The sequence below is a fragment of the Spermophilus citellus genome (assembly GCF_964194105.1).
Source record: "Spermophilus citellus genome assembly, chromosome: X".
NCBI lineage: Eukaryota > Metazoa > Chordata > Mammalia > Rodentia > Sciuridae > Spermophilus > Spermophilus citellus.
In genome coordinates this window covers 117,609,456-117,624,874 of record NC_138190.1, presented here as the reverse complement: position 1 = coordinate 117,624,874, position 15,419 = coordinate 117,609,456, and the positions used below count along the sequence as shown (strand labels likewise).

The window sequence follows — 15,419 nt, the reverse complement described above, 5'->3', positions numbered from 1 at the left end:
TGAACCAAAGTAGGATTGTGTGCAATCCATCTCTTAACTCATCTTAAAATACTTCAATCTTCCAATTTCCAGATAGTTTCCTGGTCACTGTAGTAATCACACAAGAAAACTAAGCTGGTAATTTTTCTCTGGGTTACCCAGTTAAGCCATATGAATGCTGTTAGTCATGGCTCCCAATACTGCTCTTAGCTACCATGTGATTTTGGCCAGGTTGCTTCACTCCTGGGATCTCAATTTTCTTCATTTAGGGATTGGGGCTTTAAAATCCTGCTACTCTTATTTCTTTGAGTGATAATTTCCATTTCAAAGAAGATAAATATACATTTGAGTATTTTTAGAAGGAATCTGATAAGAAGTGACTTGTTATGTATCAAGATCATACTCTACATTCAATAAAGTATTTTTTTTTAGAAACTATTCTTTTTTTAATATTTATTTTTAGTTCTCGGTGGACACAACATCTTTGTTGGTATGTGGTGCTGAGGATCGAACCCGGGCCGCACGCATGCCAGGCGAGCGCGCTGCCGCTTGAGCCACATCCCCAGCCCTCAATAAAGTATTAACCCCTCAGTGTACAGTGCACCTATCTTATTTCCTGCATTTTTTTTTCCCAGGAGGAATTCTTATAAGATTCAGATTTGTTTTTCTTTCTTTTGGTACTGGGAATTGAACTCAGGGGCACTTTACCACTGATATACATCCCCCAGCCCTTTTTATTTTTTGAGACAACGTCTAAGATGCTTAGAGACTCACCAAGTTACTAAGACTGGCCTCAAACTTGTGATCATTTTAACTTAGCCACCCAAGAGTTAGATTTTTAAGATTAATATTTCATCTGATTTTTAAGGTTAGATAATGTCAAATTTTCTTGCATTCGTCTGTCTCACTCATCTCCTTTTAGCTACCATGTCTTACCTTGGTAGCTAATTTTCTGCATCAATAACTGTTATATGTTGTCTTTGAAAAGTATAGACATGCATAAGTGGTAGAAGCTTTAAGTATCCTTTCAGCTTTATGTGATTTACTTTGGTTTCAGTATTGATCTAAAAGGTATATAACAAATATATGTCGCATAAGAATGTGAGTCTTAGATTCTTAGTGTGTGGTGCTGGGGATTGAATCCTTGGCCTTGGTGCATGCAAAGCAAACACTCTACCAACTGAGCTATATCTCCAGCCCCTCAACTGCTTTTTAAGGGAGTTTTACATTTTGTCATAAATGTATATCTCAGCTTTCCAATTCTTATGCTGAAAATTTTATTTGAAAAATTTCTGAACAGAACATTGAAGATTAACTGTTTATAATCTACTGTTTCAATGAAAGTTTTCATTGAAATTTCATTGGTCATGAAACTTTTTTAGTCTTAAAAAAATATTCATTGCTTCTGGCTATTAAACTCCTCCATAGATGTACTTTTCCTTTCCCCAGAAATATTTTCAATATGGTATTAAGTGTACATTAGGCAAATAGGTCAGGTCAAAATGACTTTTGGAATGAGAGTTTTCTTTTTTCAGGATACAATCCTATTAAATTACTGTTTTCCCAAAATTTCTTTCCATTACCTAAAGAATTTTTAAAGATTGAATTCATAAAATCAATAGTTATTATAAATTAATATTTCACACACTAATTGAGAGCATTTTAAGTAAGTGACAGCATCTGGAAAGATCTTTGTATTAGCGGAATTGCCTTTTTTATCTACTCTGGGAATATTTGTCTTACATGAAAGCCTTATTGGCAGTATTTATGAAAGTCGTTTCAGTACTAGGTCAAATACCCAATTTGGGAAAGAGAGGACTGTGAGTCTGTTGCCAGAATAAGAAATTAATCTACTAATGAATTTTTTAAAATCCAAGAGATATTAAATTCAAAGCATAATACTTTATGATATGTGTCACCTAATAGTTTATAGGCTGAATGGTAATTTGGGAAATTGAAGGGGTGGCACTCACTGCGGACTCTTAACATCATCTATTCACAGCTCACATCTGGCAACCTCAGCTATCTGTATTCTTAACAGAACCAAGTTAAAAAACATCATTGAGCTGGCAGCCAAAGTCAATGTCAAAAAGTCCATAAACTCCGAGGTTGCATCTTGTTCCCAGTTACTGTCCCAGAGGGTTACAGGAAAAGAAAAAGAAAAAAAAAAAGCCTGGCACATTTCTTGAATTCAGGCAAACTCAGAATTGCCTTCAGCCTATTCATTCTTATTTTTGACCCAATTCAAATAAACTTAATTGCCTGATTTATCAATCCCTGGTAGATTGCAAGGTAGGAAGAGAACTAGGGCAGTAAGAGGCAAGGAAATGGGAAATAGAAGTGGCAGTTTACCATGTGAGCTCTCTTCTTCCCTTTCCAAGTGTGTGTCCATTTGTATTATTCCTTCCTCTCTAGTGTCACTGTAGGTTTTCTTGATTAGTACTTCTGAAATACCATTCCTCCTGCCTCCTAGGAGACCTTATACCAGTCAGCATCTTCAACCTATCATTTGCTAATAGCTCTTTAAACATTTGTCTCATCCTAGAAACATGTAAGTCTCTTCCACTCACCTGCCATCTTTTCTTGTCTTTGTGTCCCCCTTCTAACTACCTCTATATTGCTTCTCTTTTCTTGAATCATTTTAAACTCCTTGAAATGAGCATATGTTCCTTATCCCATGTTCTCGATTTCCTAACCAATCACTTCCCGTTTACTTGTAAATCTTTCGCAATTTGACTCATACCCTTCGACTGTCTATATTCCTAGATTCAATGGACATTTTTCAGACTTCTCTTAAGACTTTGCTATTCTCCTATGCTAATTGAAACTCTCCCTTTCCTTCACTTCAGTGGCACTATTTTCTACCTGTCTTTTCTACTTTTTCCTACTCTGGTCTATCTCTCAAATATGAGTGTTCCCAAGGGTTTTGTCTCTGGACCTCTTTATTTGACATGCTCTCACTGAGAAATTTTGTTGTACATGGTTTTAACTACCACTTGTCATATAACCACTTGGTTTGAACACAGGCATAAATCCAAAATGGAGCGACTCTAGCTTATCCTCTCCCAACCCTCCCCCATCAAATAACTACAAATATAACAATACTGAAAGGCATATGTTCTTGAATTATTACCATGATGAATGGCACCAGCATGAACATAATCACTTAAGTGTGGAATTGGAAACTATCCTATTAGTACCTCCTCCTACACCTTCTACATCCATTTGGTCAATTCTGCCTTCTAATTGAATCTCCAGTCTGTCCTTTCTGCATCTTCACTTCATTAATCTAGTTCAGGGACATAATATTGGTCACTTAGACTCTAGTAATAGAGGTGCCGCCTAACTTAACTACCTCTAGGCTTCCTTCTGCCATACCTTCTGAAACAAAAATATCCTGCTTAAAATCTTGATGCTGATATTTTTTTTTCTATGAGGATAAGGCCAAACTATCTAGGAGTATACAGTGATCTTATAAGTTGGTTCTGATACATTTTTCTGCCGCTTGTCCAGTTGATCCATTGTTCTAGCTATGTCAGCTTGCTTGTTGCACCTGAAGTGCCAAGTGTTCTTGTCCTCCATATTGTTGTCTGTGCTGATTCTTATGCCTGGAATATCTTTATATCTTTATCTCATTACCTGTATGGGTAATTCATTTTCATCCTTAAAAACTCAGCTCAATTGTCACCTTTTAAAAAGTGTGTCTTGTGTAACAAGGCTGAATTGAGTGTGCCTCTGAAACACTTCCATTGAAACTTTGTGTATTTCTTGCCTCAACCACAGCATATTTTGAAATTATAACCACTTACTTCCTTGTCTGAGAAAAATGTGATCATTTTGTATACATTTCACCCAAAATGACTACATTTTTTTGTTATGTAAAAGTGTATGGTTTGGTTATTTGGGAAGTCACTTCTCTGGAACATCTCATTTGCTAATAATATAATGCCAGTGACTTGTTATCTTAATGTGAAAAACAAAATGTGTTTGCTGGGAAGTACTGTCATTTTAACTTAAAATGGACAGATTTGAAATTTTGTCATTGTTTCTGTTCTCAATTGTCCTTTCTCCACATCTAGCTCAAGACTGCAGTGCAGATGACGACAACTTCCTTGTGCCCATAGCGGTGGGAGCAGCCTTGGCAGGAGTACTTATTCTAGTGTTGCTGGCTTATTTTATTGGTCTCAAGCGTCATCATGCTGGATATGAGCAATTTTAGAACCTGTAATCTGATTGATTATATAAAAATACATGCAAATAATAAGGATTTGTTGCCTCTTGGTATATGAAACAATTTTCTTCTTAAAAATGATATATTGAAACCTTAATTCCTAAATCATTCCCAGTATTTTAAGATCAGTCTTTATTAATAAAACTGCTCTCTCTCTCTGATTAGCTTAAAATTAAAAAAAAATGTTTTATTTACTGGTTCTGAGGACAAATTTTGATCCTAACCTAAGATGCCTGAAACTTATTAACATGGCCATTATAAAAACAAAATATGTAGTGTGTTTTAGTGGAATTAATAAACATTGTTTCACTACTGGTGTTCTGTTTCAATATATAAGAACTATCCTGATTTAAACTCATCACTGTGCCTTTGCATATAGTTCATTAAGTAAATGTTGATGTGGCATAAATGACTATCACGTATGCTTGAACTCGATTTTCAGTGGAATGAAGCAAACACTGTCCTTAGGGCCATCCACATTTTTAAGGTTATGCGACTTTTACTGATTTTTTTTTTTTTGAGTTCCAGTAAAGAATTAAATCAGTGCTGGGTGGTAGTGTACACCTGTAATTCCAGCAGCTTGGGAGACTGAGGCAAGGGGATTGCAAGGTCAGCCTCAGCAAATTAGAGAGACCCTGTCTCAAAATTTAAAAAAAATGAAATCAGTATCTCAGGTTTGTGATTTTTCCCCCTAGGTAAAAAACAGACCCAAGAGGCTACCACAGAACTTAACCTGGCTCCAGAATTAGAGTTTTTTTTTAATACTTATTTTTCAGCAATATAGACTGAAAACATTCAAGTATATTTAACTACTTGCCTTTTATTCCTTGTATTTTGCTCCTCTTTGGATGCCTGATTAGCATTGAAAGATAGAAATATTCTATGAACTAATTAGGACAGATTGTGTTGTGTTTTTCTACCTCATCTTGTTGATCTCTAGAGCATTAAAATCTATTTAGTGTTGTCATCAGACTGGTACTTATGAAATGTAAGCTAACAGCAATCTCAGAAGGGAGGCAGTGAAGCATAGCAACTAGGCTCTTGCTTCTTCAAGACAGCCCCCATGGGGCAGAACATAGATGAGGGTATAGAGAGGCTGTTGGCATTAAAATGAGCTAAATAATCAGCCCTTATTGAAACATTTTATGGTATAAGTGGGGCACAGATATTGAATGTATAGATAACTAAGAAGGAAGCTTAATAGGTGAGAAGTTTTCATATTGAAGTGAAAGTTTGAATATATATATCAGCTTATTCAGAGTTTCTATAACTTACTGATTAACAATACAGTGTATCTTGGTACCCAGCTTTCAATCCCCAACTGAGGGCTTGCAGTAAAATTCAGTAAATCTTTTCAACAAAGGCTAATGTGATTACTGAAATTCACCTTATGTTTTCCAAACCTTTCCAAACTTTTTTTTATGAATGGCAAAACTGTAAGAGGAGGTAAAGTTAAAATTAGAGGAAAAATGCAAGTTATTGCACAATAATAAATCACACCAAATATCACATTTTGTTAATTGCCTTAGAATTATGCTGGAAAGTATCTTAAAGATTATTTACTCTAACAACATAATTTTCTGAAAGGGGAGTGATTTCACTGAGGTTACATATCTAGCAGGCAACAAAACCATTGCATTTTGATAAAAACTGCCCCAATGAAATCTAATTATTCAATAGCGTAACAACTGCTGGTTTAAACTTGAAATAATGAGATCACAGTTGGGCACTTTGAGCTGCTGCTGTATCATTTTGCTTAAGTATTTTTAAAGCATTGAATATTGGCCTTTTCAATAGTACTGTACTGAGACACTCCTATTATGATCTCTGCTTGTTATTACTTCAAACCCTAAACATCTTTGGATGGGATCACAAACATGAGAAGAAAAGAGAAAGGAATGAACACTTGTTGACTGCATGAAGTATATCAGATAATACAATTAGAATGAATCCTTAAATATCTTATAATACCACAATTACTATTTTCCTTTTATAGGTGAGGAAAGTGAGGCCTAGTTTAAATAACTTGGCAAAGTCCTTCAGCTGGTACTTGAAGGAGTCAGGATTCAAATTCAGTTCTGCCTAAATTCAGAGCTTGAAATTCAAATTTCACCCACTGCCTTCCTGGTGGTCTCTTTTTTTAAGTGTAGATGATTACTCTTTCCCCTAGTGCCATTAGACAATTAAACCTAAAATCTTCTGTAATAATTCTGTATTTTGGACCTTTTCCCATTTTTCCTTTAACTTCTGCTTTTTTGTATTGAAGAATTTGGTGTGATTTTAGATGATTATAATAAGAGATATAGGGTGATCAGTTGCTATGAAATATTTGGATTGATTTTAAGAAATAAGGATAATGCTATAAAAGACTAACCTATTTCAGAATGCTTATTTCTTGTTTGCTTGCTTTGCTTAATTACATTCTTTACTAATTTCCTCTCCTTGCTGTCTGTTCTTTTCTAACAGCTGAAGAATGTTCTGCTGACTCTGACCTCAACTTTCTTATTCCTGTTGCAGTGGGTGTGGCCCTTGGCTTCCTTATAATTGTTGTATTTATCTCTTATATGATTGGAAGAAGGAAAAATCGCACTGGTTATCAGTCTGTATAGTCACTGAGATCTCATGCTTTTTTTTTCTTTTTGCAATCAAAAGTTATGTTTCCATTGGCTAAAAGCCAGGAAATGCTTTATAGTAGATTGATTAAGATCTATCCCAGACTAACCTCAGTGAGTTGCCAGCTAATTTGGGCATGAGTAGCACTTATTTAAGAAAAAAATGTATTAGGACCATTGTTTCTATTTTTCTTTCCTCCTCTTTTGTTAAAATGTAACTGAAAGAAAAATTATGGCTCAGAATATGTCTTTTTAAAGTAAATAATTATTTTAAGCCTCTGGATCCAATTATGAAAGCATTTCTACTGAAGTATAATTTTATATGTTGCAGTTACTTGTATTTTGCTACTTTGATGTTATTTGCAAAATCAAAGCTGTAAGAGAATTTAATGTGCTTCCGGAAATAAATTCAAGAACATAATGAATTCATTTTCACTGGTGACAAACATAAAATTTGGTTCACAATAAGACTTCCTTTCCCAATTTTCTAATGAGGATTATTAAAATCTGTGTTTTTCTTTTAGTTTTAAAAGAAGGCTGGTAGTGTAGCTCAGAGGTAGAATACTTGCCTAGCATGAATGAGACCATGGGTTTAATCCCCAGTACTGCAATAATGTATTTAATAGCAAAAATCTGGTGGTTTTCTCTATTACCATTAGTGGCTACTATATTTTAACAAGAATGTCTTTTTTTCCTTCCCTTCTGGAGTTTGAAATATATTGATGATTTCAGATTTGACATTTATGCTGAAGGATGAAGTAAGAATTTCAGCTTTTGTAAGGTGTTAATTTAGAACAGACTATTTTTTTAAGGTTATGATTTAGAATTTTTTCCCCTCAGAGCCTTAACTTGTTCAGAAAGTTAATTCATCCTGCACTTAAAAAAAAAAAGCCGCCTGTATGCTTTTATCATGTGCCTCCTGTACTTTTCTATTCCCTGTATGAATAAGTTCAAATTGATATTTTTAACACATTGATTTCTTTTTTTCTCACAGCAGCAAGTGCTAATTCTAGAGGCTAGTGGGCCCTGACATATAATCAGTCAATTGGCCGCCTAGCCAAAGCTGGACTGGGATTTGTTCTGTAAATTTGTTGATCCTGATAAAGACTTATATCCCTGTAGGGAACTCTAATGGCTCTGGCATCTGGAGTAAAATACTAGAGACCACTCATCCCTGTGTCTGTTTGATTGGTTCAGCTGCTGAGTTGCCCTTTTATTCGGAAGCACAGTGCTGTGGTTGTGCAGGACCCAAATGGCAGCTTTACACACCTGTCCTCAGCATAAGGCAGATGTTTATTTTACCAACCTATTTTATCTCTACAGTGAACTAAAAGCAAAAATTCTTCAAGATCTGCCTTCACTTCAGAAATTTTCAAAATTAAGGTTAAGCCTAAACAAATTGAGTTTAAACCTTAAAGCTAGTTTGTTATTAAATCCAAGGATTAAGTTCCAGTCTACCTCTCAGCACAATGTAGATGCTCACCACTGTATTGCTGTCGATGTCAAAACTCTGCCAATAACTGGAATTACACATTTTTCTTACAAAGAAAAAGTTAATCAACATCCTTCCTTATGGTCTTATCTATTCACACATTTACTCCAGACTGGAGTAGAAAGTCAGATTGCTCAATTACAACTCCTTTCAAATTCTGTAGCTCTGCCTTGCAGATGCAAGTTCTCTGTTTGCTATGGCATATAAGAATGCTTTCTTTTAAAAATGTTCTCCTTTGAAAACATCTGCTTATTGATTATTTGTTATTTGGTAAAAGGCATTTGGTTAATATGGTACCATAAAGAACAGTGGCTTCATTTCAGTAGATATTTTTGAGATGATTTTCTAAAAGCCATATTCATTGCCCTTGCTAATTCTTTGAATGGTATATTCAGATATGTTCAAATTATGAATTCATTTCAAAGTTTTCTATCTTTTAGGTAGGAGACTAGTATCACTGATTCTTCATTAGGTATCATGGCTTTTTCTGAGATAATTAGCAAACATGTTTAATTCCTTGATAATTAAAATACAGAATATTGGGGCTGGGGATATAGCTCAGTTGGTAGAGTGCTTGCCTCATATGCACAAGGCCCTGAATTCAATCAATTCCCAGCACCACACACACACACACACACACACAAAAAAAAAAAAAAACCTAAAATATTTACCAAGGGTTCATTGCTTCAACTCCAATAAAATATAGGAGTCTCAAAATATATGAACTGAGCACTCAATTAGCTTTTCTCACTGAGTTCATTTTTTTGTTAGTACAACAGTGGATCAAACAGCAGGGCTTTAAACTCATGGATAGAATGAATTGTTTTTCACCTAAGCTTCTTTGGGAGAACTGATGTTTGCTGCTACTTAAAGTTTTGTACATAGAAATTTAGAGAACTCATTAATACCTGAAAAATAAAGCATATTGTGGTACTCCTGTTTGATCTGATAGTGTGATTTTAGATTGATGTATTAAATAATAAAGATCATGCATTCCGTGTTATTATGGCTAACTCCATTTTAATTCCATATGCTCAGGTTTAAGAGCATAAATTGATTTGTATAATCTAAGTTCCTTAAAAATCTATTCTCTTGAATTGTCAGTCGGAATCATGATCTCATAGGTCTGCAGCTTACTAAGTCCCATCATTAGGAAGGCAGTAGAACCTCTTATACAGACATTTCAAATATGGGGGCCTACATGGTCATGAAATTTCCAAGAAAACGTTAAAAACAAAATGTGGAAGTCTAATGATTATATGAGTTTCATGATAAATATACTTTTAGCAATTGTCTATCTGCATTGATGACCTGTATTCTTGCATTTGTGGGACTAGTGACAGGGGTCTCAATAGAAACTGTTTTTCTTGTCATAGCTCCTTCATTGAATAAGTTCACAGCTCTGTGCCTCCCTTTAAGATTACTGCTTGCAAGAAGAGTGGTTCTGTGTATGTTTCTTGTGAGAGTTACCATGTATCTTAAAAAGTCAATTTGAAGGTTCATCTTTAAGTTAAATATGTCTACTTTCTGAATGCAAGTATTGCCTTTAGAACTCCGAGGAAATGTTTTTCTTTCCCTTTGCTTTTATTGTCTGTATTTTGATGGCACTATGAATTTGGGTTGCTTTCTTTCAAGATGTATGTACAATGAATAACAAATTTTAATATACAATGTATTTTTAGGAGAAAGCAGCTATAGTTTTATTGAGTGGTCCCAGTGCTATGTACTTCACACACATTATTTAATAATCACAGCAACTCTCTGAGGTCAAGTGGTATTCCCAATTTACAGATGAGATAACTGAGGCTTGAGTTGGTTACTTAACTAAAGTGACAGAAGTAGCAAAAGTGACATTTGAACCAGCTTGGTCTGCCTCCAAAGACCATGCTCTTAACCACTATACATCTTGCCTTTCTAGGAAACAGATTTATAAAAGCATATGCCTTACATTAAAACAGTTATAGAAATCTAGCTTCTGTACTTATATGTAGTCACTTTATAAATGTTTTCAATATTCTTAAAATAATTTGAATTTTGTCCAACCCACTTGAAGGACAGGTGGATGTTGTGGCAGCATGACTTGAAAAATTGAAACCAAGGCCAGTTTGAACTGTACCTCATCAATAGTGTTGAACCCTGAGTGTCACTTTTTTCAGAGTAGCCTCAGCTTGTTATTCTGATCACGTATCATTATCATTCTGCCCTCAAACTCTTCTGCACCATGAATCATTCTGACTGTGCATTAGTGTGTTTAAGAGACTAAATGGAACTGTCTCTCCTCACATTCCTTAAATTAATGCCATCTCTACCCTTGCTCCCAGTCATCCCTTGGCTTCAAGTGCAGTGTAGACATGACACACAGCAGCCCCTACTAGTTAGTTATGAACCCCAATACACAGTTTCTACTCAAATCTAGAGCCTTTTTGAAAGGGTTTCAAAAATTTTTTTACCTGGGCTAGGGTTGTGGTTCAGTGGTAGAGCACTTGCTTAGCATGAGGGAGGCACTGGGTTCAATCCTTAGCACCACATTAAAAAAGAGATAAAAAAAGACCTGCCAGGCATGGTGGCACACACCTGTAATCCCAGCAACTTTGGAGACTGAGACAAGAGGATTATGAGTTCAAAGTCAGCCTCAGCAAAAGTGAGGTGCTAAGCAACTCAGTGAGACCCTGTCTCTAAATAAAATACAAAATAGGGCTGAGGATGTGGCTCAGTGGTCAAGTGCCCCTGAGTTCAATCCTCAATAGCGCCCCCCCGCGCCCCAAAAGTTCTTACCTGCATATTTCAAATTCTCTCTTCATAGTCTTTACCCCCACCTTACTTTGCCTACTACTTTCTTGTACTCTGCACTTCAGTCATACTAGCCCCCTTGCCACTCTTGAAAGACTCTAAGGGTGCTCTCATGTCAAGGCCCTTATACTTGCTGTGCCTTGCACCTGGAAAGGTCTTCCTCCAGCTCTCTTCATGGCTCTCCCTTTCACTCCTTTCACCCCAGCCAAGTTTCTTGTCGAATGAATATTCCATGACCACCCTGTTTAGGATAGCACTCCCAGCCACTTTCCATTCACCTTATCCCTTTTCATTTATCACTATCTGACATTGTTAATCTATGTTTTTCACGTTTCCCACTAAAAGGTAAACTTCATGAGTAGGAGTTGTTTCTTTACTTATTACTCTGTCCCAGTTCCTAGAACAGTGCTTGGCACATAGTTCATAGGACAAATATTTTCTGAATGAATAACTCATCATCTCATTTAAAAACTAGACATTTATTAAGCACTTAATGCCTTATTTCATCAAATCTAAAATTCCATCAATTGTAAGATTAATACTGCCAATTAAACTGTAGTCATGGAAGGCCTACTGATTTCAAAGATGTTAAAAATGTGAAAAAATGTGCATTTTGGAATTGCTATGTACCAGGAACTGTGGAGAGTGTTGTACATGGATATAATCTACTATCAATAATTAATTACTGATCAATTAACTAATAACTGATCATATATCATCCAAGCAGTCCAGCCAATGCCTTTAAGCCTTCTTTTAGTATAACTGATTCTTGTGTCATTTTCAATTCCAAAAATAAGCCAAGTGCTATATAGTATAGCATGATGGGTATGTCAAAACAGAATTTGAATCTTGGCTCTCTCAAATATTGCAGTGTTGGGGCTGGGGATGTGGCTCAAGCGGTAGCGCGTTCGCCTGGCATGCGTGCGGCCCGGGTTCGATCCTCAGCACCACATACCAACAAAGATGTTGTGTCCGCCGAGAACTAAAAAATAAATATTAAAAATTTTCTCTCTCTCTCTCTCCTCTCTCACTCTCTTTAAAAAAAATTGCAGTGTTTTGTGACATTAGACAAGTTATTTAACCTATCTAAGCCTAGGTTTCCCCATCTCTAAATGAGAACACTATTTTCTATATTGTAGGATTTTAAAGAGAATTAAAAATTTTCAAAAAAAATAAAGAGAATTAAGATACTGCTACCAAGTACACAGTAAGCAATAAATGTTAGCTTTTAAATATCAATCTGAATCTTATTCCTAAAGTTGATAAATATCAGATGGTTAGATAATATCATAGAAGAACGAAGTGGAGAGAGAGTGTAGGGCTCAGATAAAACCTTAAGGAACAGAAGCTACTCAAACTAGGTTAAAAGAATAAACTGTTAAGTTACAGGGTAGTCTCACAGAATCTAGTTGAAGGAAGCACATCTGGGACTCAAAGGAATAGAGAATTAAATTTTGAGAGAGAGTATACAGGTGATGACTACCAAAAAAGTTCAGAAAAATATGAATAATGATGAAACCACAGCTAGAATGGCTGTATAAAAAGACAATAACAAATTCTGGCAAAGGATGTAAAGAAAGGGGAATTCTCATATACTATTGATGGGAATATAAATTAGTACAGCCATTATGGAAAGCAGTATGGAGGTTGCTTGAACAACTATCAATAGATCAACTAGATGATCCAGCAAATCCACTATGGGATATATATTCAAAGGGAATGAAATCAGTATATCAAGGAGACATATGACCTCCAATGTTCATTACAACACTATTCATGATAGCCAAGAAATGTTCATCAGCTGATGAATGGATAAAGAAAATATGGTCCATGTACACAATAGAATATTATCCAACTGATTTTTAAAAATATGAAATTCTGTCATTTGCAGCAATATGGATGGAACTAAAAGACATTGTATTAAGTAAAATAAAATAGACACAGAGAGACAAGTACCATGTCTTCTCACCAGCATGTGAAAGCTAAAAAGTTGATCTAATAGAAGTAGGAAATAGAATAGTGGCTACCAGAGCCTGGGAAGGATGTGGGGAATGGGAAGATAGAGAATGGTTAACGGGTACAGGGGTGCAGTTGCATAGGAGGAATAACCTCTAATGTTCTATAGCATAGTAGATTAGCTATAATTGACAACAATTAATTGAATATTTCAAGATAGCTAATAGGATTTTGGATGTTCTTAACACAAAAATGATACATGAGGTGATTGGTATGCCAATTACCCTGATTTGATCACTACATACTATATAGTAAAATGTATTAAAATGTAATGCTGTATCCTATAAATATTTACAATTGTATGTCAATTAAACAATTTTAAATAAAATGTGTTCTTAAGATTAATAAAAAGATGAATAGTGAGTACTAACTTGCACTGCATTTACTCAAAAAGCTGGAAACAGCCGGGTGCAGTGGCACACACCCACACATCCCAGCAGCTCGGGAGGCTGAGACAGGAGGATCTCAAGTTCAAAGCCAGCCTCAGCAACAGCAAGGTGCTAAGCAACTCAATGAGACCCTATCTCTAAATAAAATACAAAATCTGGCTGGGGATGTGGCTCAGTGGTTGGGTGCCCCTGAGTTCAATCCCCAGTAACCGCCCCCCCCCGAAAAGGTGGAAACAAATATTAGGTGGGTATAAGAATACCAACAGCTCACAGGGTAAAACAGTATATACACATATATACTCTGTGTGTGTGTGTGTGTGTGTGTGTGTGTGTGTTTGTCTGTCTAGTATTTGTTAAAGATGTTTTTTCAGATCAGTGGAGAAAGAATGGAATATTGAAAAATGATGCTGAGATACTAAGATACTAGATTAATTATTTAGTGAAAAAATACATTTAGACACCTACCTCTCAGCACCAAAAAAAGTTCAAGTATGATTAAAGAATTAAATTTTTAAGGTATAAATATAATAGACTCAAATATAGATGGCTGTATATATTATTTCCAGGAAGACCTATGGATAAAAGGAAAAGAAATAACAGTTGAAAAGATTTTAATATGTAAAAATTAATATTTCTAGCCATTATAATGCCATCAGACACAAATTTAAAAACAAATGTAAAAACAAGAAAAAAATACTTGTATCTTAAGTATGACAAAGGGTTCGGATAATACCCTATCAAATACTGACAAAACAAGATAAGATGAATATTCCATGAATGACCTAGAATAGAGGTTTTAATAGATAAACTATTACAGAAGAAATACAGATGGATAAGCAATGTGAAAAATGTTTTGTCTTCCTAATAAACAAAAGCAAATTAAAATAAGATACCTTTCAAACCAGCTAACATATTTTTAATGATATAATATTCACTCTTGGCCATGGTACAGAAAACTGTGTGTTAATATAATTTTGAGAGTGAAAATGAAAATTTGGATACAGTTAAAATGCCCAATTAGATAGAACTAGTTAACTATATTATAAAACATTGACATGACAGAATGTTACACAGTCACTTAAAATCACATTCTCAAGAATATGAGAACACTGTCATGTCTTACTGTTAAGACATGGTTTTGGTAAGTAAAACTCTGTCTCTACCCCTGTCCTCCTCCTGTATTATAGTTTGGATATGAGTTGTTCCACAAAAGCTCCTCCTAATGCTGGATTATTCAGAGGTGAAATCATTGGACTGTGAGGTGAAATGATCCTAGTTTGAAAGGATGACTGGGTGGTAACTGTTGGTAAGTGGAGCATGACAAGAGGAGGTGTCACTGGGGTCATGCCCTGGAAGGGTGCATCTTCCCTGTGCCTCCTTATCCCCACTCTTCTCTCTCTGCTTCATGGCTGCCTTGAGGTGAACTGTTTTCCTCCAATGCATCCTTCAGCCATGATGCTCTACCTCATCCTGGGCCCGAGAGCAATGGAGTCAGCCATCTATGGACTGAGAACTATTAAACTGTGAGCCCCAAATAAACTTTTCCTCCTCTAAGTTGTTTTTGTCGAATATTTGTGTCACAGTGATGAAAAAGTTAACACCCTGCCTCTCTATATAACTGCTCTACCACCAGAAAAGTGTTTCTCCCTATGCCTATACTTTCCTACATGCTGGATAGAGTTCACTACTGGAGGTTCCAGATTGGAGCCAGTACATTTGAGGCATCTATAAAAGAATTTATTCTTTTTAAAAAAAAATTATTTGGGGCTAGGGATGTGGCTCAAGTGGTAGTGTGCTTGCCTGGCATGTGTGCGGCCTGGGTTTGATCCTCAGCACCACATACAACCAAAGATGTTGTGCCCGCCGAAAACTAAAAAATAAATATTAAAAAATTCTCTCTCTCAAAAAAA

At 35.6% G+C, this 15,419-nt stretch overlaps 1 protein-coding gene across 1 annotated transcript in view; it reads left to right on the top strand.

The window, feature by feature from the left end:
* LAMP2 (lysosomal associated membrane protein 2) overlaps positions 1–4,522 on the top strand; it is a 71,062-nt gene extending 66,540 nt beyond the window's left edge. The window contains exon 10 of the mRNA XM_081277577.1: positions 4,059–4,522. Within this exon, the coding sequence (XP_081133703.1) occupies positions 4,059–4,198 (140 nt within the window). The 3' untranslated portion in view covers positions 4,199–4,522. The remainder of the gene's footprint in view (positions 1–4,058) is intronic.
* The last annotated feature ends 10,897 nt before the right edge of the window (positions 4,523–15,419 follow it).